The 27,573-nt window shown below is 40.1% G+C and overlaps 1 protein-coding gene and 1 long non-coding RNA gene across 7 annotated transcripts in view; one reads left to right on the forward strand and one right to left on the reverse strand.

Annotated features, from left to right (window-relative positions):
- LOC124794828 (signal transducer and activator of transcription 5B) overlaps window positions 1-14,299 on the reverse strand; it is a 139,310-nt gene extending 125,011 nt beyond the window's left edge. For 2 of the 5 annotated variants that reach the window (XM_047258490.1, XM_047258494.1), the window contains exons 1-8: window positions 14,181-14,290; window positions 13,785-13,934; window positions 13,555-13,705; window positions 7,386-7,554; window positions 7,178-7,267; window positions 6,880-7,063; window positions 2,085-2,191; window positions 1,418-1,599 (exon numbers count right to left, since the gene is read on the reverse strand). In XM_047258490.1, the coding sequence (XP_047114446.1) occupies window positions 1,418-1,599; window positions 2,085-2,191; window positions 6,880-7,063; window positions 7,178-7,267; window positions 7,386-7,554; window positions 13,555-13,705; window positions 13,785-13,833 (932 nt within the window). In that variant the 5' untranslated portion in view covers window positions 13,834-13,934; window positions 14,181-14,290. Of the gene's footprint in view, window positions 1-1,417; window positions 1,600-2,084; window positions 2,192-6,879; window positions 7,064-7,177; window positions 7,268-7,385; window positions 7,555-13,554; window positions 13,706-13,784; window positions 13,935-14,180 lie in introns of all 5 variants that reach the window. The other 3 variants (XM_047258492.1, XM_047258491.1, XM_047258493.1) reach the window with 3 other exon arrangements.
- Window positions 14,300-14,354: 55 nt separating this feature from the next.
- Window positions 14,355-27,573, forward strand: part of LOC124794829 — a 121,351-nt gene continuing 108,132 nt past the window's right edge. For both annotated transcript variants that reach the window (XR_007016619.1, XR_007016617.1), the window contains exon 1: window positions 14,355-14,406. This is a non-coding gene — a long non-coding RNA (uncharacterized LOC124794829). The remainder of the gene's footprint in view (window positions 14,407-27,573) is intronic.

Below are 27,573 nucleotides of genomic sequence, written 5' to 3' on the forward strand. Positions count from 1 at the left end.
AGCTGGTAAATTAAAGGACTGCCGCAAGGGGGCTAAAAGGAGGCAGTCCATCAGAAGATGGACCACTGTCAGCCCTGCATCACAGCGACACTTGGGTGGGTTCTCACGGCGAAGGAGATAGCTGTGGGTCAACCGCGTATGTCCAATTCAGAGACAGCAGAGAACAACTGAGTCCCTATGCGTGCTCCTCAAGGATGAGTTCCATATGGCCGTGGATGACTTTACCATGCGGAGCTCATTCACTGGAAAACGGGCGAGTCCTTGTGTAAGAAAGTTCTGGATCATTGCAACATAACGCACAGAGCTAACAGTCACAGCACTTCCATTGATATCCTAGAAGAAAAATGGGCCTATGATTCCTCTTGCCGACATTGCACACCAAACCATCACTTTTTGAGCATGAAGAGGCGTTTCATGAAGTGTGCCAGGGTTTTCCTCCGATCAGTATCTGAAGTTTTGTTTATTAACAAAACCAGAGAGGTGGAAATGCACCTCATCACTCATCCACAAGAGGTTTACTTGGTCGTCATTTTCTTCAAGTCTTCTGGCCATTTCCTCACAAAATTGTAATCATTTCTGATAGTCACTTGGTTTGAGAGATTGCACAATCTGTATTTTGTATGGGTGAAAATATAAAGCTTGCTGAAGAATCCTTCCCACCAAATTGTTACTTATTCCAAGACAGAGCATGTTGTTTGGTAGATTGGCGTGGACTTCTGGGCATTGCCTGTTGAATAGCAGCAATGTTTTGAGAGGTTTGAACGGTTTTTGCACTTCCACCTCGTTTTTTAGACTGTGATCCAGTTTGTTCATGGTTGTTTATCCACGAACGAATTGCGTTATCCGAGGGAACAGGCTTGTTGCGCGGTATGTTGAAATGGCGTCGAAAAGCACGTCGTGTTTTCACCAAACTCTCACCATTCGTATAATATGCTTTAACCATGATGTTCACCCGTCAAACGATCCATCGCAACTAAATGGCGGGACATGCAGGTAGAACGGAGCCAGCCACCATTACCCCCACCACTCACATTCCAGCTGTCAAGGCCATCTCCAATCTGCCCGTTTCGCTGGCTAACCCTGTATTTGTCATTCAGGATGTATGGTGTTGCAGACATCTTACCATGTTTGCCCTTCTAGTTTCGCTTTAAATGTCTGCACTGCAAGTGGCCCCTATCTATAAATCATTTGTTCACTACTTTGAGATGTGACTGCCTTCTTTCTTTTCACTACTACTATGTATGAATAACGACATAACAGGCCATTACTAATTTTTCTTAGGCTATGCCCACCAACTAGTGAACAATCAACAAAGATATTGTCTGTAACAGTGCTGCTGATTCCCTGAACAGCGCACAATTATGTGTACGTTATGAACACCCACAAAAATTATAAGAAAGAAGTTATTTACACTTACCACTCCTGTATGCTGTCTAAGTTATTGTTAAAATGTGCCCCATTTCCTTGAAGCTGCTGCTCCCTTTTCCATCGAATTAGTTCTTCATCCAGAACTCTAGATTGCATTTTTGTTAGGTGACTTTCTATCGTGTCCTTCAATTTATCTACAAATGTCAGTCTTAATTGCATCATTGATGCCACCTATTAACATAACACAGTAATTAGTCCCAAATAACTAAAATAGACACAACAGTGTTGCAATGTGATTTTTGTTTAGCGGGACTGGCAATGTATTTGGAATACGTCTTGGAATTTCAACATTATATTTAACTTGATCTATGATCTGCTAACAGGATATGAGTAATCTTATATACAAACAAATTCGAAAACGACAGTTAGTTGATACTGGCTGATGGATAGTGAATAAAACATTTTATCCAAATAACACACAGCCTCAGATACATTAGTTCTATTCCACATAATGCATGTTCATTTCTGCAAACCACTGGAAATTGTTTTCATACAGCAAACTCTTCATCATTTCCTACCCACCACACATGGTATTTCGAAACAATACACAAGAAAACCGATACACTCATCGATAACTAAGATTTCTTAAGAGAAAGTGTTAGCTCTAGAAGCTTTCAACACACTGCCACAATGCTTGCAAAAAATGTTACAAGTACCTTCTGATTTAGTAACTGCTCTAGTGTTTCTTTGTGCTTCATTAACTTTTTCTCCATTTCAATTATCTGTGGAGTTCTCTGCTGTGTTTGTATGTGTTGTAAGTGCGCTGTAAAGAAAATGGAACAGAATTTATAAATGAAATAATTTAAAAGTCTTAAGTCACACAAAGTTTACTTAGCTTACAGAACGCTTCATTCCACATTTAGGCAACACAGCAATATTACACACATACGAGCGGGAGTGCTGTTTTTCGTAACATGAGCAGGCACGCAATGTACTGTGTACAAGTGTAAACATTTCATTATATCACTTTGTTGCAATAATTATTTGTTATCCCACAGTAATGACTCACTCATGCATTAAACAGTGCAGGTGCATCATATCCCAGCCAACTGCTTATTCAATTATCAATTATTTCATAGACAATTGTCTCAGTCTCAGATTGTGCTACTAGCTCATGATCTGGATCATTTTCTTGCAGGGAACGTATATTTTTTTTTTCTCACCTAGCTCAATGTTTATTTTATACTGCTCATTTGGATGTATGACAATACAACTTGTCCCTGTGTTAGTTGAAGCAATAAAGAAGGAATAGGTATGATCTCTGAAACTTGAAACAATAATGGGATGGTGCAAAACAATTTTGTTTGTGGATTGCACATTTTATACACGGGAGGGCCCAGTAGTCGGTTAAATAGCAAGAAACCGTGAACACTTACAAAGTGCAACTCGCAATAAAATTTCAGTCTAATCTTATTTCTTTCTACTGACAGGACATGTGGTAAAGTGATGGTAAAACTTAAGTTGTTAAATACTTCGATGTTCATACTTTGTCTTGATTTCCCTTTCTCTTTGAAAACTGCACATTACAATGGAAAAAAAAAGTCAGCTATATATTGACATACAGGTCTATATTTCAGATCATTATCCACCTTTGCACATTATGGTATATTATAAAAAGCCAAAAATGACAATAAAAAATGATCCTAAAAGGGATACTTTAAAAAAATCTAGAAGTTAATTCTGCAGTTCTACAACAGGGGCATTTCTGTGCAGTTGCAACAGTTGCTTAATATATTCTAAAATCATAACTGTATCACCCATTCCTATAAATTTTCCTCGTAAATTATTATATAGTATAATCCTGGTGTAAATTAACATTTAGCCCTTAAAGTCTCGCAAGATAAAAATAACTTGTAGGGAACTGTTACCCTTAGACAGGTGTGATTTGAAACTATGCACTATACATAAAACATAAAATACCTCTACAATAAATTAAAGATGATTTGCAACATCATAAGACAAATAAACAAAATTGGCAATACAGAGGCAAGTTAAGCTTCCCAGAAAATTGCTCTGGCAGATATGGTGACACACGTAGCCACCAAATTCAATTACTACTTCTTCATAGCAGCAGCAGCAAGCAATGCACCACTAATAAACAAGCAATAAGGAAGCATTACATTTACTTGAGCAGAAACTGAATGCATTATCAACAAAGATTAGATTAAAAAAACAACCGCTACAGACGCTACAAAATTCATCAGGTTACTAAGTAGTAGTAATGCTACTGACATATGATCATGTTTTTGTTACCAGTCAACTCGAGGTGTATTTCCTGACAGCCTTAAATATGTTGTAGTAGTACTCCACCTATAAAACTAAATATAAGCTAATCATCTCTAAATACAGACCTATTTCATTACTTCCAGTATTTCAGAAAGTTTTTTGACAAAGTAGCCTTTTGATTTGACCCCTCCAAAACAAAGTGCTGTCCTTGACCCATCCACACAAGTCTGCACTATTCTCATGAACTTCTCAGGGGTTCTGAAGTCATGCAGTATATTGTCTAGGCTGTCATATGCAAGTTGAAAACTGATGAAGAGACTGTCAATATCTTCAACATATTCCCAGCATTTTTCAAACAAAAGTCTTAGAGAGGAAATGTGTTCTATTGACAACAGGTTTAGTCAAAAGCCAGCTTGGTGTCACTGCATGTTGTTCTCTATGAATAGTCGTAATTTTCTATCATTACCCTCAAAAAATTACAATCATTCATAGAAAACAACACACAGGAATACCAAGCCACCTTCAATCAAATCAAACAACAATAGGTCACATTTTTACTAGAAGACAATTATTCAAAACACTAGGGCACTGGGAATGTGATTTTCAATGTGGATACAACAGCATCCACAGGAATAGCCTGTACAATGAGTTGTGTGACTTCAGATTCCCTGACAAGCTAGTGAGAACGGTGCAAACCTGTACGAATGGGTCAGGGGGCAGCAGTGCGTTTCCAAGGGGCCAAATCAGAAATGGTCAAGATTGAGCCAGGTATCAGAGAAGGGGATACTCTCAAATGTATTCTGTTCAATCTTCGAGAAAGTAAGAAGGGAATGTAGGCATCAGGAGTGGGTTGGAGTACAGATGGATGGTAATTTCAATAGTCTCGCACATGCACATGATATAGTACTACAAAGTGAATCAAACTATGAGTTGAAAGACATGTGCCAGAAAATGGACAACCATGCACAGAAAGTAGGGCTAAAGGTGAATCAAGGCAAAACAGAGTTATGCAACGAGGAACAAAATAAGAGCAGGAAGAATTTCTCGAGACAGATGGCATAAGGTTCCTGAGCATTCACCATTTAAAATACTTGGTTTACCAGTAACAAAAGTGTAGAAATGGACATCAAGTAAAGAATAGCCGTGGAAATAAAATGCATGTATTCCCTCTTGGAGACACTCATCAAAGTCCATATAATCCAAAACTAAGATGAGAATATATAACACTGTGATGCGCCCAGCAGTCATGAATGGTTCAGAAACATGGAACATGATTAAACAAGAAAAAAAAACTGTTAATATAAAAAAAATAAAGAGGAAGATATGGGGACCAATCTTTGGTAGAGGTGAACGGAGGAGGAAGAATAATGAGGAAATCCACCTCTTGGTGCAACAATGAACAATCCTACAGAAGCTTACAAGAACAAGAATACCATAGGTTGGCCATGTAAGCTGTATGCCAGAAGACAGGCGAAGAACGCACTCAAGAGGAAACCAAAATCATAGCTTGACCAAGACAGTGCTGAATGGACAACATGGCAGCTCTGGGGTCTGAAGGCATCTGGAGAAACCAAGCACAAACCAGAAAGGAATGGAGGCAGTTTGTGGAGCAATGCGTGCTCTGTAGGGCCTTTGATAAAGTACTGACTCAGTTATCTGAACAGAATTTATTAACTGGCTTGCAGTTTGGCTTTCGTAAACAATTCTCTATCAAGAAAGCAACACAAGACATCATAAATTAAGTTCTGGTGGAGTTATCCTGTTGGTGTACTTTTTGATCCTGCCAAAACCTTTGACTACCTAGATCACAAAATTATACTTGGCAAATTAAAGCATTATGGAAATCCTCTTTTGTCTGTGGTGTCTTACTTCCATGAAAGATAGCAGAGGGCCTCATTAACAGATGTCACAAACACGAAACTAACCTCAGAATGGTGAGTATAACTAAGATCAATACTAGATCCATTGTTATTCTTAACCTACAGAAATGGCATTCCAACAACTCTGAAGGGCAGCTCAAACGTAGTAAATTGCTGATGACGTGAGAATGCTAATCGAGGGTCCAAACTCAACATCAGTAAACACAGTTCACGAAAGATGAACAGGCTTACAACCGATCGACGACAAACTGATTAAGTCTTAATCTCATAATTACTAATATTATTTAGGTTTGAACAGGCATTAAAGAATTGATAGCACCACAAGCTGATATTAATAGACATACACTTAAGTAAACTTGATAACACGAGGGTGGCTCAAAATTCAAGGTAACAAGTCCTTTGCAAGAAAAGGTTTAGTCACAAAATTAAAGAGATACACAAATTTACTGAGTCTTTGGTACATATTACTTTTGGACACAATCCCCATAGTTGTCTCAGCATTTCTTCAATTAATAAACCAAACCGCTGGAAACAACAGGTCTAGGAGCTACAATAGCAGCCTCCTCAGATCATCAGCATTGGTTCTGAAGTGGTGAACTCACAGTTACTTCTTTAATGGCTCAAAGAGATAAACATCAGTTGGTGCAAGATCCAAGTTGTACAGACAGTGTTCCTATACAGTCTGCTGCAAAGACCTAACCAAATTACCTCTCAACTGAGACACCAAAACAATATGTTTTATGGGACATCACTCTCTCTTCATAAAATTCCACTAGTTAATGATGATTTGCTGCTAGGTCATTTTCTTTAAACACAGAAACTTTATTACATGTTGCACTGCAACCACCAACCATGTACCTGTCAACAACTCCAACTTGAAACTATTTTGAAGTGCAACAGCACTGTTATCTCTTATTTGCCGACACTGTTTGAAAGCTCTGGTCATCTCTTCTATCTAGACATGGAATTTAATTCGCAAGATGTAATTATACACCAGTAAGAGGTCCTGTCACCTTGCTTACTGACTCATCCTCTTTAAATTGAAATGGTGTGATCTATGGAACACAATGAGCAAGTGAGTGGGTGGGTGTACAAGTAAGTGAACGTGATAACTAAGGTAGCTCAACTGAAGCATAAAAAGGTGCATGGGACTGTATTCTGAGAATGTCGGAGGTTAAAACCCCAAAAGCATTAATAAGAATGTTGTGCCACTCTTCTGTTAATGAGAAGTCATATACAGCTTCAAATCACTTAAAGCACAGATTATTACACATTATTTCATAGATATGAAATTGTTGTCTTATATGTATTTGCATATCAAATGTAACATGTAGAGGGTATGTACCATTTACTTTCGTGCATTCATGATACTGCAGGGCAAAAGCTTCCTGCTCCTGTTCAATCCTTCTCAGATCTTCTCCTGTTTCGTGGGTCTGTCTCCTCAAATAATCCAGCTGCTGAGCAATTTCAGTATTAAGATCTGGGGTAAATGGCAAACATGGCATTATCAAGTCCCGGCCCAGGCTAGCCTAAAACAAATAGATAAATGATTTGAAGAAAATAAAGATAAAGCAAACAGTAATAATGTAGGGTTAAGAAATATTTAACTGTACTGAAACTTAACTACAACACACAGGACTTACATTTCCTACCTGTTGCACCAACTTCATTTCGGTGTTGAGACAATTTCGAATTATTTCAAACAACCTTCGGGGGTTATGCATGTATCTTTCCTACAAAAATAAATTAAACAATAATATAGCAAATCTTTACTATTTCTGTAAGTAACTTACTGTTTTAAAACTTATGTCATAAATTACAAGAAAGATACAGCAAGTTCTTAATACTTACTCTAAATGTATTTGCAGCCTCCATTAATTTTAGTTTTGTGAGAAACAGCTCTTCTGTAGTCATACTGTTTGCTTTCATTTCCAGTTCTTGAATAAGTGAACTGACAAGGCTGGCAACATATTGCTCATGTTGGGGATTTTCTGGGTCTATGTCAGTCCTAGAAAAAAAACTTTTTAAAATAAAGACATACAGAATCCGGAAGTGGAGATTTTTTGATCTTACATAAAATGCCAATTCTGATCCAACTGCCTTACAAAACATTGGAGCAACTAATCAGGCTTAGAATAAAATAATGTAAGGCTTACATTTTCTCAGATTATTTCTTATAACATTATTTCCATCTCAAATGTCTTTCATCGCAACTTTCACATTTTACAAAGGCAACTACATCAACATTTTAAATTTTTTTTACAGCTAGCTTCAGTCACAATAATTAGAACATTTCTGCACTGTGCTTATCAACAGAAAGGCTTACAATTTCTCATATTTTTTTCTGATCTCAGTTTCTTGGAATAAACTGTTGCTGTACCCATAGCATGAGATCCTCTATATTACACAACACATAGGAGTGATTACAGCTTATAAGTGCACTGAAAATTACCAACTAACAAAAGTTTCTACATGGTGGAAGTACAACAAAGAATGTATGGCAGGTGTACAGAACCCTTCTATGAAACACAATGTTTGCCACTGAACAGCATTTCTTTCAAGTTGCTTAACTTGAGGAGAACATGGTGTGAGAGCAGCCACTGCCCAAGTTAGCAAACATTTACACAACAGAACAGACTTTTAAAACCAAAATTTATTGTTGCTTCCTTTTTCCTTGCATGAAGAAACAGATTATTTTATGAAGTACATCTGTCTTTGTTCAGTGCAATAATATAGAGATTTTCAGTAAATGATGTTGAATACACTGAGTTGTTGAGAGACATCTGTTAAATTTAACTGTGTACTATTTTTATGTGCAGCTTGACTGTATGTGGATATTTATCACACTAGAACAACACGAAAGATTGAAAAGTTTTTCAATAGGTTTCTAATCAGCATCAAAGTGCTCAAATAATGTGCGCTTACAGTGTCAGTGGCTGCTGCACAGCATGCTGAATTTGGCAATTTGTTTACATTGGTCATAGCCACTTGGGTGATAGTATACAGTATCCAATGAAAATATCATGGAACCTTTTTTTTTGCGTGAGACAAAATTTGATTAATTTTACTTTTGATGCAGAGAATGCCACAATAAGTTTTTGTGATCTGGTTACTATGAATTTTAAGGTGACTACTGATTTTTGTACTCTTCTGTCATTGGAAAAACTAAATGAGCTGAGAGACTGACCTGTTGTGATGCCTGAAGCCTAGGTTAGTAGGAATATGACAATTTGGGTGCAAGTTGGCGAAGCCAACAAATATGAATGGAAGAAAATTAGATGTATGACAAACTGACCTGTAGCATAGCCCAAACCTAAGTTAGGTTGTAACAAGAGAACTTCCTTGTGAGCTGGTGAAGCCAATAAATCTCAACACAAAAATACAACTGACACGATTGATGGATGTGTAGCATAGCCCATGATACATTTTAATCACTGTAATAACCCACTTATACATCTTATTTTTAATTTAGCCAAAAATTCTGATTATGTAGGTAAATTCTAAGTCAACAGTGCAAAATATCAACTGAACAATACAAAATATCAACTAACTTTAATTACACATCATAGAAAGTTATGAAGGAGTATCTCATTGGCGGGTTAACCGAAGTGCCCAATTCCACCCATCAGTTTTGACCCATGACATAAGGCTTTTGTGTTGTGTGACATCACGACGGCGCGGAGTTTAGTTTGTGAGAGTGGCGTGTTTGTAGGTGTCGTTTTGATATGATTGGTGGTGTGTTTATGTGTTGTGTGTTAGGTGATGTTTTTGGTTTAGTTTGTGTGTGTGGTGTGTTTATAGGTGGCATATTCTTGTGGTCGGTGGTTCTCTCTGGTGGTGTGTTTATGGTTAGCGTGTTATGTGGCATATGGGGTCGATTTGCGTGGCAGCATTGCACGTGTGTGGTGTTTGTGGTGACTGTGCTTTCAGTGGAATATTTTTTAGCGAGTTAACAATTCTGGTTTTGTTATGTCGACATTATTGTAGTTTTTTTTTCTGTTCGTCGTGTGTGAATTTTGGTAAATCACTTTGTTTATGTCTTTGGTAGGTGTGGATATGACTGACAAGGTCAACAGTTTTCAGTTGTCGGTGATGATGGGAGACACTGCGTTGTCTCTAATAATATTTCTTTAGCTATTCGGCCTGTTGGCTGAAGTCGTGAAGTGTTCAGTGTGTCATGAAGAAATGAGGCTTACTAAAGTTCCAGCATCTCCGATCAGGGATGGCCATATGTGGAGATGTCGTGAGGATAACAGGTCAAGGGAAGTGTTCCATTCCAATTTTGTTTTTCTAGGAGTTCTTTTTTTTTTAGTAATATTAAGTGTGGCGGTGGTGAAAGTTTTGAGATTTATAGTGTGGTGTCTGTAGTTACTGTTGACCTATAAAGGTCAAGGGAAGTGTTCGATTCCAATTTTGTTGTTTTGTTGAGCTTTTTGAGGTAGTGATGATTGTGGACGTGGTTGTAGTTTTGGGTTTCATGATTTGGTATGAGTATTTTCTTTTGACCTATATAGGTCAAGGGAAGAGTACGATTCCAGTGGATATTGTTTTTAGGCTAGTTGATTTTGGGAAGGCTGCGGCCGTTTTATTTTATCACTTGCTTTAGTGGCGTGTGTTTATTTTTAGTTTGTCCCCACCCAAAAACCCACAGTTTCCCTTGCTTGTCCCGTTAGTTTCAATATATTTTTGGGGGAATATGTATTTGATGGTTTTTCGATCTATTTTTGTGTTTGTTGTCATGTTTACGTTATGACGTCATAACCACGATATGGGAGTAGTTGTGAATGGTAGTTTCCGCCATATTGATGACGTCATTGGTCAAAGCAGATGGGTGGAATCAGACGTTTCTGTTAAGCCTCACTGGCCACCTACAACTGACTCACAATTCCTTGTGTTTACTTGCTGTGATTCGTCATGCAAATCAATTATTACCAGTAGCAAGAAAACGGAAAAGCAGCTGACACTGTAAGTGCACTTTTACCTAGATGTTCAGTACAGAAATATGGAAAGGGGAGATGGGGAGGTAGCAGTCGTATGTCTTGCAAAACAGATGTGTTAAGGACACAATGCTTTCCTAAAAAATAACTATCGAACAGAGTGTCTGATGAACAAATTAGAACAAATGCATAAGTGAACTAAAATAGTTGCTCTTTTCTTGTAGCAATTTGCTTCATCACCATTCACTGGAATTAAAACTTACTCCAGTCTCCCTTCTGCTGTTGCCTACTTTTTACCCCATATCCTTTTTATGTTCCACATAAACATTTCTGCTTTCTTCTCCGTCCTTCATATTTGGGCACTTCTACCAACCTCATTTTTTTTTTCCACATTCCATCTTACTGGAAATACAGAAGCGTCCGATCCACCCGTCTGCTTTGACCCATGACGTCACAAATATGGCGGAAACGTCCATAAACCACGATTCCAATATGGCGCATATAAAGTTGGTACATACACATTATGAGGACGAAAATACATCGAAAAACAAACACACACACTTTCCACAAAAAGCCTGATGACACTAACGGGACAAGCGCGGGAAATGGGGTGTTTTTGGGTGGGGGCAAACTAAATAAAAACAAATTTAGACACCCACCCCCATACAAAACCACACAAAACGACGAAAAAACAGACATCAGAAAATTCCCCAAATACCAATAAACACGGTATTATCTGGAATCGGACACTTCCCTTGACCTATATTGCTCAACAGCAGCTCCCGATCCCATAAATTAGGATCAAACACTTCCCTTGGCCTATATAGCTCAAAAACATCTCCCGATACCAATATCAACATACACAGCCACACATTGAGATCAAACACTTCCCTTGACCTGCGCACTGTTAATTTTATCCGTCATATCCATTTATGAACAAAAACAACAACCGATTAATTCTACTGAAATTACCACACGATGTACAGCGAATAACACTAAATTAACCTTCACACAAAATTGTTAACTCACTGAAACGAATTCCACTACAAACACAGCCGACACACTAACAATTCTGAATAATGAGCAAAAGCAAACTGAGCCCATTACACCACACAAACGAAAACCCTGAACATACCACCAGAGAGCACAACAAACCACAACACGATGACATCTACAAGCACGCCACACTCACAAACCAAACTCTGCGTCGTCATGACGTCACACACGACAACACCCTTACGGCACGGGTCAAAACAGACGCGTGGGATCGGACACTTCTGTCGACCCATCTTACGTATCTGTACTCAGTACCTCCCCTTGCATTGCTTCTTATCAACTTCTCAGTTCATTTACAGCCAGCTCCAAGCGTACCTCCCTTGACCCAAGAAATGAAGTGACTTTTCCCTCCTCCCCCCCCCCCCCAATCTACCAGAATCATTGGTAATAGCTGAGGACAGGACCACTGCTGTTATGTGCATGTTCTGAGGGATATTGCCAGAAACATATAATATGAGATGACAGGAATGCAAGTAAGCTAGATATGCAGTTTCAAGTGACGAAGGTATAAAAAGAAAATACCATGCACAGGATGTATTTCGTAGTGCTGAATTTAAAACAGCCTATCATGTCCCACTCTAACTACAACCCTGGGCTGTGTAATATTTTTGGGAACAAAAAACCTATAACAACCATTGCTGAACTGTTTTCTTTTTTCTTTCTTTCATCAAGGCCATCAAATCCAATCTAAAGTCATCACACTCACATGAGGTGTATTCAACATTTGTAAGCCATCAATTCCAGTACTAAAGGAGTACCACTTCTTTCATCTCAATGATTAAAAATATCCTCTAATTGGTTATACAAAACTAAGATGCTTCCAAACATCAATCAGTAGCAGAAAAGTGTCCTGGAACACAACTGCCCAATTCTTAACTTCAGCCAGGTCATTCTCTCTCTCTCTCTCTGTTTAATTCCTTGATGGTGTAATGCAATCCACAGTAGCCGATTAATCACTCTTCCTACTGACAGCAATTTTCTCTGCTTTTATTGTTGTTGCTAGTTCGCTGTTGGTCAGAATGAAGGACTCCTAAATGATCACCCTAGCAAACAGTACATTTACACTTAGCTACTCAAACCTAACACAGTGCTGAAGAAGATAGCTGCTTTCTGGCATTTAAGTAAAAACAAATGCAAAATGGTCTCCAGTTCACAGCTGAACTGTAATCTTAATTTGCTTACTTTAAAGAACAAATCATAACCACACCTACAGCATCAAAAACTCAATTTACCATTAACATGTAAGGGTATGTACCACCTTCTAACCAAATAACACCACAAAAACTCCAATACCAAAGTGACAGTAAGATTTACTAAACTGGATACTAATGAAAGCTGTGGAACAAATTAAATTTATCTCGTAGTAGTTACCATCCCAAGAAAGATTTAAATTGCTGGCCAAAAACTTAACCTTTAAATACCAGTGAACTGTAATCACTAGAAACAACACTCCATGCATCACTACAGACCCAATTTTGAACACTACAACCACTAAAGAGATTACAAAATTACTTTCCTTTAGTAATGCAGTCCCAAACTCACTCCATATCAAGAAGGTCTCATTAACGCTATGATCTATGAAAGACTGTATGTGTCTGAACAAAGGTAGCAACGGAAATTGAAAACACTCAAACAAGAACACCAGACACCAACATCATGCTGAGTATCAAACAGAACACAATTAAGAAATATTTGAAAAGCGTAAGATTGCATCCGAGATCCTTACTGTTTTTGTGTGTTATATGTTAGAGAAAAAATGCATATTACGAAACCATTAGCATAAAAATATAACCTAACCAAAATAAACCCCATTTACATTGGTTAAAAAACACGTGAAATAAAAACATGGTTTGAACAGATGGCATAATGGTCTTGCATCATTCTCATACATAAGTATCTGATGCGTCGTTCATGTGCATTAGCCCAACAAAAATTGGTTATCCTACATGGTACATATCAAAATTGTTTGAGGTAATTTATGCTAAAGGAACAACTGATATTTTGGTACTGTACACCAATTAACTTACCACATTTTCTCTTCTAACCATGCTGCCAAAAAATGTCGAACTTCAATTGGAAAGTGTTCTCCATAAACGGCGCGCACCTGGAGGAGCGCATCGCCTTGTAGTTGCTGAGCTTTCGTCCACAACGACATGGAGCTGTCGTCCGATGAACGATCTAAAAAAAATACCCAACCCCTTCAGCTTCAAAATGCTCACAACACTCTCACAAGAAAAACTGTGTTCTGTATACTCACTTGACTCTTCAAAGCGACAAGAAGGCCGTTCATTACTGTCATCTGACATGACGAAGGTTGTACAAGAATTCGGAATCGCAAAAATACTTTATTATTATTAAAAAACGGGCATTCGACCTCAGCGAGAAATATAAACAATGCACTCCCCAACTGCACAGGCGGAAAACCAAAATGTGCTTAAATCATACATATCATACAATGATAATTTCTAAGTATGCCTTAGACAGTCACAAATTTGTCACTATTCACTGAAATTTCAAAACATAACCCAACCAAGCTTTTGCGCCTTCTGTACTCTGTATCTACGCGCTTGATTAGATGACGGTGGGACGCTCAAGTTATGTTTTCTTCTAAAGAAGATGTCAATGTATCCATCACACTGCAACACAGACTTACCGAAACGTTCAACTGCTCTTTTCAAGCAATTGTCGTTTTTCCTGGTCTGATGAGTAATAAACTTTCTCTATCCAGCAGTACCTGGAAAATATGACACAACCAATCTGCACGTTCCAGGAATTACAAAAAAAGTTAAAACATATCGTATCACGTGACCTACGCATGCGCAGACCTCACAACTTTCGCATCGCAAAATGCCAGGGTACTTGGCATACGAGTCTGTAAGGTAAATCCGAATTATTTATTTTTAACATTTTGTTTACATAATTAAACGGATTCACGTCATTATTAAAAACGGCAAAACATTTATTTTTATTCAAAAAGAATAGTTTAATTCATTAGTCAGGTGTCGGATAAGTTTTGTTTCGTGACAAAACATCTAAAAATCGGGAACGGAAATATTATCTATGAAACATTTTTAAAGTTGTAAAGCCACTGTTCATATAGCTTCTGGATAATCACGAACTCTTGTTCTTAACCATTACATCCGCCTCAGATCAGCATGTAGTAAATAAACGAATAATACAAGCTGTCAAAGATATTATGCAAACCTGAAATCTTGAATATCGCTGAACTTAATAGAAATCACTGATCTTCCAGTGACACATGCTTAAAATTATCAAACTATGTTATTAAACTCTTACGAATTACGCAACGTATACAAATAATTTGCTTATTTTTTTTACAAAATAATACATCTATATAGCTACTGGCCATCTTTACGCAATAAACAGTTTGATCTCCCACAATAATATTTACTTAATAGTTCGTTAAGAAAGGCTTTCTTCTTTCCAGTCCATCTTCAGATAAATTAATACTGTATCATCCGAGGATGACCCAGAAAGCGGGTTTGTAATGAACTAAGGTCAATTCAAACAGGTCGTCACAGCACCTCTACATCACGGCCGGTCAAGTCTGTACTAGTCACGTGATCTCAAATCGAATAGCTTTCATCAGCTGTTTTTTTTAGCGGGAACTGCAATCTTCGCAAGATGATTTTGGACTGCTTTTACACGCGAAATGCAGTAGTTTATATACGTGAATGCTGAAGTGCATATTTGTACAAAAATGACAATTATTGGACTCAAGTGGTTTGTGGTTGCAGGGATAGCTTGTATATTAGAGAAGGAAGAAAGAAGTGCAAAACAACATTAAAAAGAGTGTAGGTCGGAAAAATGTAGTTATGTGGTAAAGATGAGGAATTTCACATGCAGTAGAAAGAGCTCGAAGAAGAACGTTTTATATTTTATTTTTTTGGAAGTCGAGGCATCGGATTTTTCATTTGTTACGTTAAATTTCATCCAGGACTACAGTAAGAAACACAGTGTTACGAGCTGCCTTCGGTTTGTTCAAGTTTAGTTCCTGGTCCAGTGCAAACTTTTGTGTAGTAATCATATTATCCTCAATAACTTTCTTTCCAAGATTTATAAGTTCTGTTTACATCTTTTAATAGTTCAAGTGCCTGATTCTACTGGGGTTAGCTAGTGAAATACATAATTATTGACCACTGACGTTTGCAAAACTGTTTCTCCAGGGAGATACTTCATAAATAAGCCTGCCACAAACACATATTTCAACAAACAACTTGCAGTGTCTGAATTTTCAGTCCATTCCTTTATGAAACACTACAAATGCATGACAGCATTAAAATAAATTTGACCAACTAATCAATTTGAGTCTACTAACAATACCTTTTTCACTTAAAGCTCTAGCCACATTACAGTCCATTTCACGGTAAAATATTAAATGTTGTTGTTGTTGTGGTCTTCAGTCCTGTGAGTGGTTTGATGCAGCTCTCCTTGCTACTCTATCCTGTGCAAGCTTCTTCATCTTCCAGTACCTACTGCAACCTACATCCTTCTGAATCTGTTTAGTGGATTCATCTCTTGGTCTCCCTCTACGATTTTTACCCTCCACGCTGCCTTTCAATACTAAATTGGTGATCCCTCGATGTGTCAGAACATGTCCTACCAACCGATCCCTCCTTCTAGTCACGTTGTGCCACAAATTTCTCTTCTCTCCAATTCTATTCAATACCTCCTCATTAATTATGTGATCTACCCATCTAATCTTTAGCATTCTTCTGTAGCACCACATTTCGAAAGCTTCTATTCTCTTCTTGTCTAAACTTTTTATCGTCCACGTATAACTTCCATACATGACTACACTACATACAAATACTTTCAGAAATGGCTTCCTGACACTTAAATCTATACTCGATGTTAACAAATTTCTCTTCTTCAGAAACGCTTTCCTTGTCATTGTCAGTCTACATTTTATATCCTCTCTACTTCGACCTTCATCAGTTATTTTACTCCCCAAATAGCAAATCTCCTTTACTACTTTAAGCTTCTCATTTCCTAATCTAATTCCCGCAGCATCATCCGATTTAATTCGATTACATTCCATTATCCTTGTTTTGCTTTTGTTGATCTTCATTTTATATCCTCCGTTCAAGACACTGGCCATTCCGTTCAGATGCTCTTCTACATCTACATCTACATTTATACTCCGCAAGCCACGCAACGGTGTGTGGCGGAGGGAACTTTACGTGCCACTGTCATTAGCTCCCTTTCCTGTTCCAGTCGCGTATGGTTTGCAGGAAGAACGACTGCCGGAAAGCCTCCGTGCGCGCTCGAATCTCTCTGATTTTACATTCGTGATCTCCACGGGGGGTATAAGCAGGGGGAAGCAAAATATTCGATACCTCGTCCAGAAACGCGCCCTCTCGAAACCTGGACAGCAAGCTACACCGCGTTGCAGAGCGCCTCTCTTGCAGAGTGTGCCACTTTAGTTTGCTAAACATCTCCGTAACGCTATCACAATTACCAGGTCCTTTGCAGAATTACAATGCCATCGGCGAACCTCAAAGTTTTTCTTCTCCATGGATTTTACTTCCTACTCCGAATTTTTCTTTTGTTTCCTTTATTGCTTGCTCAACATACAGATTGAATAACATCGGGGATAGGCTACAACATGTCTCACTCCCTTCCCAACCACTGCCTCCCTTTCATGCTCCTCGACTCTTACAACTGCCATCTGGTTTCTGTACAAATTGTAAATAGCCTTTCTTTCCCTGTATTTTACCCCTGCCACCCGCAGAATTTGAAAGAGAGTGTTCCAGTCAACATTGTCAAAAGCTTTCTCTAAGTCTACAAATGCTAGAAACGTAGATTTGCCTTTCCTTAATATAGCTTCTAAGATAAGTGGTAGGGTCAGTATTGCCTCACGTGTTTCAACATTTCTACGGAATCCAAACTGTATTTCCTCTAGGTCAGCTTCTACCAGTTTTTCCATTCGTCTGCAAAGAATTCGTGTTAGTTTTTTGCAGCTGTGGCTTTTTAAACTGATAGTTCGGTAATTTTCACATCTGTCAACAGCTGCTTTCTTTCGGATTGGAATTATTATATTCTTCTTGAAGTCTGAGGGTATTTCGCCTGTCTCATACATCTTGCTCACTGGATGGTAGAGTTTTGTTAGGCCTGGTTCTCCCAAGGCTGTCAGTAGTTCTAATGAAATGTTGACTACTCCTGGGGCCTTGTTTCGACTTAGATCTTTTAGTGCTCTGTCAAACTCTTCACGCAGTATCACATTTCCTATTTCATCTTCATCTGCATTCTCTTCCATTTCTATAATATTGTCCTCAAGAACATCGCCCTTGTATAGACCCTCTATATACTCCTTCCACTTTTCTGCTTTCCTTTCTTTCCTTAGAACTGGGTTTCCATCTGAGCTCTTGATATTCATGCAAGTGGTTCTCTTTTCTCTAAAGGTCTCTTTAATTTTCCTGTAGGCAGTATGTATCTTACCCCTAGTGATATGAATTTCTACATCCTTACATTTATCCTCTAGCCATCCCTGCTTAGCCACTTTGCACTTCCTATCGATCTCATTTTTGAGACGTTTGTATTCCTTTTTGCCTGCTTCATTTACTGCATTTTTATGTTTTCTCCTTTCATCAATTAAATTCAGTATCTCTTCTGTTCCCCAAGGATTTCTATTAGCCCTCATCTTTTTACTTACTTCATCCTCTGCTGCCCTCAGTCTTTCATCTCTGAAAGCTACCCATTCTTCTTCTACTGTATTTCTGTCCCCCATTCTTGTCAGTCGTTCCCTAATGCTCTCCCTGAAGCTCTCTACAACCTCCGGATCTTTCAGTTTATCCAGGTCTCATCTCCTCAAATTCCCACCTTTTTTCTTTTTGCAGTTTTAATCTACATCTACATTTATACTCCGCAAGCCACCCAACGGTGTGTGGCGGAGGGCACTTAACGAGCCACTGTTGTTACCTCCCTTTCCTGTTCCAGTCGCGTATGGTACGCGGGAAGAACGACTGTCTGAAAGTCTCCGTGCGCGCTCGAATCTCTCTAATTTTACATTCGTGATCTCCTGGGGAGGTATAAGTAGGGGGAAGCAATATATTCGATACTTCATCCAGAAACGCACCCTCTCGAAACCTGGACAGCAAGCTACACCGCGATGCAGAGTGTGCCACTTGAGTTTGCTAAACATCTCCGTAACGCTATCACGATTACCAAATAACCCTGTGACGAAACGCGCCGCTCTTCTTTGGATCTTCTCTATTCCCTCAGTCAACCCGATCTGGTACGGATCCCACACTGATGAGCAATACTCAATTATAGGTCGAACGAGTGTTTTGTAAGCCACCTCCTTTGTTGATGGACTACATTTTCTAAAGACTCTCCCAACGAATCTCAACCTGGTACCCGCCTTATCAACAATTAATTTTATATGATCATTATACTTCAAATCGTTCCTCATGCATATTCCCAGATATTTTACAGAAATAACTGCTACCAGTGTTTGTTCCGCTATCATATAATCATACAATAAAGGATCCTTCTTTCTATCTATTCGCAATACATTACATTTGTCTATGTTAAGGGTCAGTTGCCACTCCCTGCACCACGTGCCTATCCGCTGCAGATCTTCCTACATTTAGCTACAATTTTCTAATGCTGCAACTTCTCTGTATACTACAGCATCATCCACAGAAAGCCGCATGGAACTTCCGACACTATCTACTAGGTCATTTATATATATTGTGTAAAGCAATGCTCCCATAACACTCCCCTGTGGCACGCCAGAGGTTACTTTAACGTCTGTAGACGTCTCTCCATTGAGAACAACATGCTGTGTTCTGTTTGCTGAAAACTCTTCAATCCAGCCACACAGCTGGTCTGATATTCCGTAGGCTCTCACTTTGTTTATCAGGCGACAGTGCGGAACTGTATCGAACGCCTTCCAGAAGTCAAGGTTAATAGCATCTACCTGGGAGCCTGTATCTAATATTTTCTGGGTCTCATGAACATATAAAGCGAGTTGGGTCTCACACGATCGCTGTTTCCGGAATCCATGTTGATTCCTACAGAGTAGATTCTGGGTTTCCAGAAACGACACGATACGCGAGCAAAAAAACATGTTCTAAAATTCTACAACTGCTCGTCGTCAGAGATATACGTAGGTCTATAATCTTGTGCATCTGCTCGACGACCCTTCTTGAAGACTGAGACTACCTGTGCTCTTTTCCAAATCATTTGGAACCTTCCGTTCCTCTAGAGACTTGCGGAACACGGCTGTTAGAAGTTCTTTCGCGTACTCTGTGTAGAATCGAACTGGTATCGATTCAGGCCCAGTGGACTTTCCTCTGTTGAGTGATTCCAGTTGCTTTTCTATTCCTTGGACACTTATTTCGATGTCAGCCATTTTTTCGTTTGTGCGAGGGCTTAGAGAAGGAACTGCAGTGCAGTCTTTCTCTGTGAAACAACTTTGAAAAAAGGTGTTTAGTATTTCAGCTTTACGCGTGTCATCCTCTGTTTCAATGCCATCATCATCCCGGAGTGTCTGGATATGCTGTTTCGAGCCACTTACTAATTTAACGTAAGACCAGAACTTCCTAGGATTTTCTGTCAAGTCGGTACATAGAATTTTACTTTCGAATTCACTGAACGCGTCACGCATGGCCCTCCTTACGCTAACTTTGACATTGTTTAGCTTCTGTTTGTCTGAGAGGTTTTGGCTGCGTTTAAACTTGCAGTGAAGCTCTCTTTGCTTTCACAGTAGTTTCCTAACTTTGTTGTTGAACCACGGAGGGTTTTTCCCGTCCCTCACAGTTTTACTCGGCACGTACCTGTCTAAAACGCATTTTACGATTGCCTTGAACTTTTTCCATAAGCACTCAACATTGTCAGTGTCGGAACAGAAATTTTCGTTTTGATCTGTTAGGTAGTCTGAAATCTGCCTTCTATTACTCTTGCTAAACAGATAAACCTTCCTCCCTTTTTTTTATATTCCTATTTACTTCCATATTCAGGGATGCTGCAACAGCCTAATGATCACTGATTCCCTGTTCTGCACTTACAGAGTCGAAAAGTTCGGGTCTGTTTGTTATCCGTAGGTCCAAGATGTTATCTCCACGAGTTGGTTCATAACCAATAGATTGTGGTCAGAGTCCACATCTGCCCCTGGAAATGTCTTACAATTTAAAACTTGGTTCCTAAATTTATGTCTTATCATTATATAATCTATCTGAAACCTGTCAGTCCAAGCTTCTTCCATGTATACATCCTTCGTTTATGATTCTTGAACCAAGTGTTAGCTATGATTAAGTTATGCTCTGTGCAAAATTCTACCAGGCGGCTTCCTCTTTCATTCCTTACTCCCATTCCATATTCATCTACTACGTTTCCTTCTCCTCCTTTTCCTACTAACGAGTTCCAGTCACCCACGACTATTAAATTTTCGTCTCCTTTCACTATCTGAATAATTTCTTTTATCTCATCATACATTTCATCAATCTCTCAGTCATCTGCGGGAGCTAGTTGGCATATAAACTTGCACTACTGTGGTAGACACGGGCTTTGTATCTATCTTGGCCACAATAATGCGTTCACTATGCTGTTTGTAGTTGTTTACCCACATTCCTATTTTCCTATTCATTATTAAACCTACTCCTGCATCACCCCTATTTGATTTTGTATTTATAACCCTGTATTCACCTGACCAGTAGTCTTGTTCCTCCTGCCACCGAACTTCACTAATTCCCACTATATCTAACTTTAACCTATCCATTTCCCTTTTTAAATTTTCTAACCTACCTCCCCTATTAAGGGATCTGACATTCCACGCTCCGATCCGTAGAACGTCAGTTTTCTTTCTCCTGATAACGACATCCTCTTGAGTAGTCCCTGCCCGGAGATCCGAATAGGGGGACTATTTTACCTCCGGAATATTTTACCCAAGAGGACGCCATCATCATTTTATCATACAGTAAAGCTGCATATCCTCGGGAAAAATTACGACTGTAGTTTCCCCTTGCTTTCAGCCGTTCGCAGTACCAGCACAGCAAGGCCGTTTTGGTTAGTGTTACAAGGCCAGATCAGTCAATCATCCAGACTGTTGCCCCTGCAACTACTGAAAAGGCTGCTACCCTTTTCGGCAACCACACGTTTGTCTGGTCTCTCAACGGATACCCCCCCCCCCCCCCCCCCTGTTGTGGTTGCACCTACAGTACGGCTATCTGTATCGCTGAGGCACGCAAGCCTCCCCACCAACGGCAAGGTCCATGGTTCAAATATGGTACCGATATGTATAAAAATCTATTTTATAAATGTATTAGAGGGCAAGGAATGTAGTAAGCTCGTGTCGCACAATTCAGACTGCTATCTCAATGTTTCAATTAATCTTTCGCCATTTCTTATAAATTTTAATGAAAGAAATAACGAAACAAAAAATTTTAAATAAATATTAAACAACTGATATCAACAGCGAAAACCATGTTAAAACGAAAGATGGAGATCTCAGCATAGCCATGTACTGGGAGGAAATAAGCTTGGAGGTCACTGATCAACAACAGACAGATTAAGTCAACTGTTAAAACTTTCTTCCCAAGAAACCTCAATGGTATAGTGCATGATGTGATGGGACAGCCAGTGAAGACACCGCCATTTCAAATGCATTGCACAATGTTTTGACAGGATGGAATGTGATGTGACGTGACGGCCAGTGTGAACTGGCCTTTATTAAATAAATAATAATAGATCATTATGAACCAGCTTTTGGCTATCTAGACCATCCTCAGATAGTTATTACTGCATTAAGGCCAATTCACACTGGCTATCACGTCACGTCATGTCTCATCCCATCAAAACCTTCTGCAATGCATTTCAAATGGCGGCATCCACACTGGCCATCCCGTCCCGTTATATCAAGGTCAATGTATCTCAGGAAGAACGTTTTGCCAGTTGACATCATCTGCCCGTTGTTGATCAAGTGGCCCTCAAGCCCATTCTTGCTTTGGTTTGTTTACGCTCCTGGAAATGGAAAAAAGAACACATTGACACCGGTGTGTCAGACCCACCATACTTGCTCCGGACACTGCGAGAGGGCTGTACGAGCAATGATCACACGCACGGCACAGCAGACACACCAGGAACCGCGGTGTTGGCCGTCGAATGGCGCTAGCTGCGCAGCATTTGTGCACCGCCGCCGTCAGTGTCAGCCAGTTTGCCGTGGGATACGGAGCTCCATCGCAGTCTTTAACACTGGTAGCATGCCGCGACAGCGTGGACGTGAACCGTATGTGCAGTTGACGGACCTTGAGCGAGGGTGTATAGTGGGCATGCGGGAGGCCGGGTGGACGTACCGCCGAATTGCTCAACACGTGGGGCGTGAGGTCTCCACAGTACATCGATGTTGTCGCCAGTGGTCGGCGGAAGGTGCACGTGCCCGTCGACCTGGGACCGGACCGCAGCGACGCACGGATGCACGCCAAGACCGTAGGATCCTACGCAGTGCCGTAGGGGACCGCACCGCCACTTCACAGCAAATTAGGGACACTGTTGCTCCTGGGGTATCGGCGAGGACCATTCACAACCGTCTCCATGAAGCTGGGCTATGGTCCCGCACACCGTTAGGCCGTCTTCCGCTCACGCCCCAACATTGTGCAGCCCGCATCCAGTGGTGTCGCGACAGGCGTGAATGGAGGGACGAATGGAGACGTGTCGTCTTCAGCGATGAGAGTCGCTTCTGCCTTGGTGCCAATGATGGTCGTATGCGTGTTTGGCGCCGTGCAGGTGAGCGCCACAATCAGGACTGCATACGACCGAGGCACACAGGGCCAACACCCGGCATCATGGTGTGGGGAGCGATCTCCTACACTGGCCGTACACCACTGGTGATCGTCGAGGGGACACTGAATAGTGCACGGTACATCCAAACCGTCATCGAACCCATCGTTCTACTATTCCTAGACCGGCAAGGGAACTTGCTGTTCCAACAGGACAATGCACGTCCGCATGTATCCCGTGCCACCCAATGTACTCTAGAAGGTGTAAGTCAACTACCCTGGCCAGCAAGATCTCCGGATCTGTCCCCCATTGAGCATGTTTGGGACTGGATGAAGCGTCGTCTCACGCGGTCTGCACGTCCAGCTCGAACGCTGGTCCAACTGAGGCGCCAGGTGGAAATGGCATGGCAAGCCGTTCCACAGGACTACATCCAGCATCTCTACGATCGTCTCCATGGGAGAATAGCAGCCTGCATTGCTGCGAAAGGTGGATATACACTGTACTAGTGCCGACATTGTGCATGCTCTGTTGCCTGTGTCTATGTGCCTGTGGTTCTGTCCGTGTGATTATGTGATGTATCTGACCCCAGGAATGTGTCAATAAAGTTTCCCCTTCCTGGGACAATGAATTCACGGTGTTCTTATTTCAATTTCCAGGAGTGTATATTTGTTAAGTATGTGGGAGTCGCCGTCAGTGGAAAAGTGCCTGTTTCACTCGATATTCAACGACACTGGTAAGCACACATTATGTTTTCCAGAGCAATGCCTGCCACAAAAGTAAAAACAATGCACGACCCCCTAAATATTCCAAACTAAATCGTATCACCTGATGATGAATCGCCAGGCGATTCGAAATTGGTCATGAATAAATAAAAAGGGAAGAAAAAACGGCGATTGGTTGCAGTAATTCCTGAAACCTTTAACAAGACAGTCGCAGTGTTCCAAATCCAGAATAGGTAAAAGTTTGATGAAAGGTTAATTGAAGCAGTGAGGCAATGAGTTGCATGACATCTACATATGCATCTACATTTATACTCCGCAACCACCCAACGGTGTGTGGCGGAGGGCACTTTATGTGCCACTGTCATTACCTCCCTTTCCTGTTCGAGTCGCTTATGGTTCGCGGGAAGAACGACTGCCGGAAAGTCTCCGTGCGCGATCGAATGTCTCTAATTTTACATTCGTGATCTCGTCGGGAGGTATAAGTAGGGGGAAGCAATATATTCGATACCTTATCCAGAAACGAACTCTCTCGAAACCTGGACAGCAAGCTACACCGCGATGCAGAGCGCCTCTCTTGCAGAGTCTCCGTAACGCTATCACGATTACCAAATAACCCTGTGACGAAACGCGCCGCTCTTCTTTGGATCTTCTCTATTTCCTCAGTCAACCCGATCTGGTACGGATCCCACACTGATGAGCAATACTCAAGTATAGGTCGACCGAGTGTTTTGTAAGCCACCTCCTTTGTCGATGGACTACATTTTCTAAGGACTCTCCTAATGAATCTCAACCTGGCACCCGCCTTATCAACAATTAATTTTATATGATCATTCCACTTCAAATCGTTCCGCTACCAGTGTTTGTTCTGCTATCATATAATCATACAGTAAAGGATCCTTCTTTCAATGTATTCGTAATACATTACATTTGTCTATGTTAAGGGTCAGTTGCCACTCCCTCCACCAAGTGCCTATCCGCTGCAGATCTTCCTGCATTTCGCTGCAATTTTCTAATGTTGCAACTTCTCTGTATACTACAGCATCATCCACGAAAAACCGCATGCAACTTCTGACACTATCTACTAGGTCATTTATACTTATTGTGAAAAGCAACGGTCCCATAACACTCCCCTGTGGCACGCCAGAGGTTACTTTAACGTCTGTAGACGTCTCTCCATTGAGAACAACATGCTGTGTTCTGTTTGCTAAAAACTCTTCAATCCAGCCACACATGGAAGTACTAAGTTAACAGCTACTATTACATTTATAAAATGGATTTTAATGCATACCAGTTGGGTAGTTAATGTCTTACAATGAAATTTATTGCACTATGGCTTCAATTTCAAGTGCGAAAAGTACTGTGCATAGAATCAGATTGATTAATAGGTGGAATTTATTTTTATATTGCTAGGCATTTGTGCTGTTTCATAAAGAAATAGACTGAAACATTTAGACACTGTGAGCTGTTTGTTTAAATATATCTCTGTGACAGGCTGATTTATTGTTAAGTAGCTGTCTCCATTGTGTGAAGCATCTGTGATCAGTATTTATGTCGTTCCACTAGCTGACTCCAGTACAAATAAGGTACTTGAACTATAAAAACCAAATACAAGACGCAAAGAAAATGTATAAATCTTGGAGGGAAAGGTATTGAGGGAGACATGACTATTGCACAAAAATTGGCACTGGGCCAGGACTAAACGTGAGCATAAGCAAACCAGTTTTTCGTGGGATGTGATGGCAGCTCGTAACTCTGTGTTCCTTTTAGTAATTCTGGGTGAAATTTGACGTAACAAATGAAAAAACTGATGCTTCGACTTCATAAAATATAAAGTGAAGAGTCCTCTTCCTTGAGCTGTCTGTATAGTGTGTAAAATTAATGGCATTTTTCAGACCCACACTCTTTTTTGTGTTGTTTTGCACTTCTTTCTCTAATACACTCGCTATCCCTGCAAGCCGTAAACCATCTGATCCCATTAATGTCCATTTCGTACAGATGTGGGCTCCAGCATCCACATACATTAGCTACCTCGTTGTGTATATGCACTTCGTGCATAAAAACATTTAAAAACGATCTTGCGAAGATTGCAGTTCCTGCAAGAAGAACAGTTGAGGACAGCTGTGCAAGTTGAGATCACATGACTTGAATTGACTTGGTGTGCCATGACGTGACGGACAGTGTGAATACATCTTGAAGTGATGGTGCGGTGACGTAATGGGGCTGTGATGGCGAGAGTGACCTACCCTTGATATTTGAGAATAGGCTAGAAAACCGAAAGCCAGTTCATAGTGAATATTAAATAAATATTATTGTGAAACATCAGTAATGTGTATTCAAGTTTTTAATCTGTCTAGACGAGTGATTAAACATTGGAAGTACATCCGGCACTCGACTGAAATCTTCAACCGCATGACCATAGGAAACATATGAAGAGTGTAGATTTAGAACTGTTTATAGTACGTTTTCTTGTGTTTGTAAGGAAGGCATGTCAGTGACCGAAATAATTGTAATAAATCGCTCCTAGAGTGATACATATTCTCTGTGGTTTTGTATTAATACGGCATACTGTCACAACAGGCAAGTTATAATACTGAAACAACCAAAATATGATATATCCGGCACCTCAAAAGTAGCGAGCAATGGACATCACATGACCGCTTTCCGATTTCAGACGAGTGCCAGATGTACTTCCGATTTTTAGTCACTGTCCAATGACTGCTCATGCAATACCACTTTCCCTCCATCTACTCCCAGTCTTCTGCACCACACAGTGCTCTGTGCCACCCAGAGCCACATTTTACACCTCCTCTCTTTCCCCTCATGCACAATGTCTTAAAATGCTAGGAATACCCCTTCCCTGCTAGCCCTCCCATGTGGTCATTACAGTTTTAACAGTGTCACGAGTGTATCATCCCCCTGTCACGCCACCCACGTGGTCACTTCTCATTAGATTCACGTTTTCCTCTGCTGCACTAAGCCAGACATAAAAACATATTTCAGGGTTTTACAGGAAGTTTGGTCCTTTCTTTTCATTTCCATTATGAGCAATTTACAGTCACTGGTGTACTGCTATTTGTGGATTTCTTGTACAAAATGGTTAATTGAAAGACTGTATAATAACTTCACCTCTCACATATTGCATGCAGACTGAAACTACTCGTATCTCAAAAAATTCTGGGAATGCTAATCTTGAATTTCATTTCTGTGGGTTCTATATTATTTGTACATAACCACTGCACACTAAGCTTTCACTACTGCGAAGGTTTTACATTCTTTTATTTTGAGTTTATGTTGCTTCCATGACATCAAAATCAAATGCTTAATATATTTTGTTGTGATGTGTTGTTCAATGAATGCTCAGCATGCTCATGTGGGATACTTATCCTTCGATTGCTCTTGTGTTAATTGTAGGATCTGATGGAGAGGTTTACATGGTACTGCTTTGTGTTTAACACTTTGTATGTGTTTTGGTGACTACAGGAATAATACAGTCTACATGTATCAGTGGATTTTAGGCCAATTATTTAATGTAGTGTGGTGACATCTTAAACTCCTGGTGTTTCTCACGTCTTACTTCTTTAG

Source organism: Schistocerca piceifrons, chromosome 4, assembly GCF_021461385.2.
Source record: "Schistocerca piceifrons isolate TAMUIC-IGC-003096 chromosome 4, iqSchPice1.1, whole genome shotgun sequence".
Taxonomy (NCBI): Eukaryota; Metazoa; Arthropoda; class Insecta; order Orthoptera; family Acrididae; genus Schistocerca; species Schistocerca piceifrons.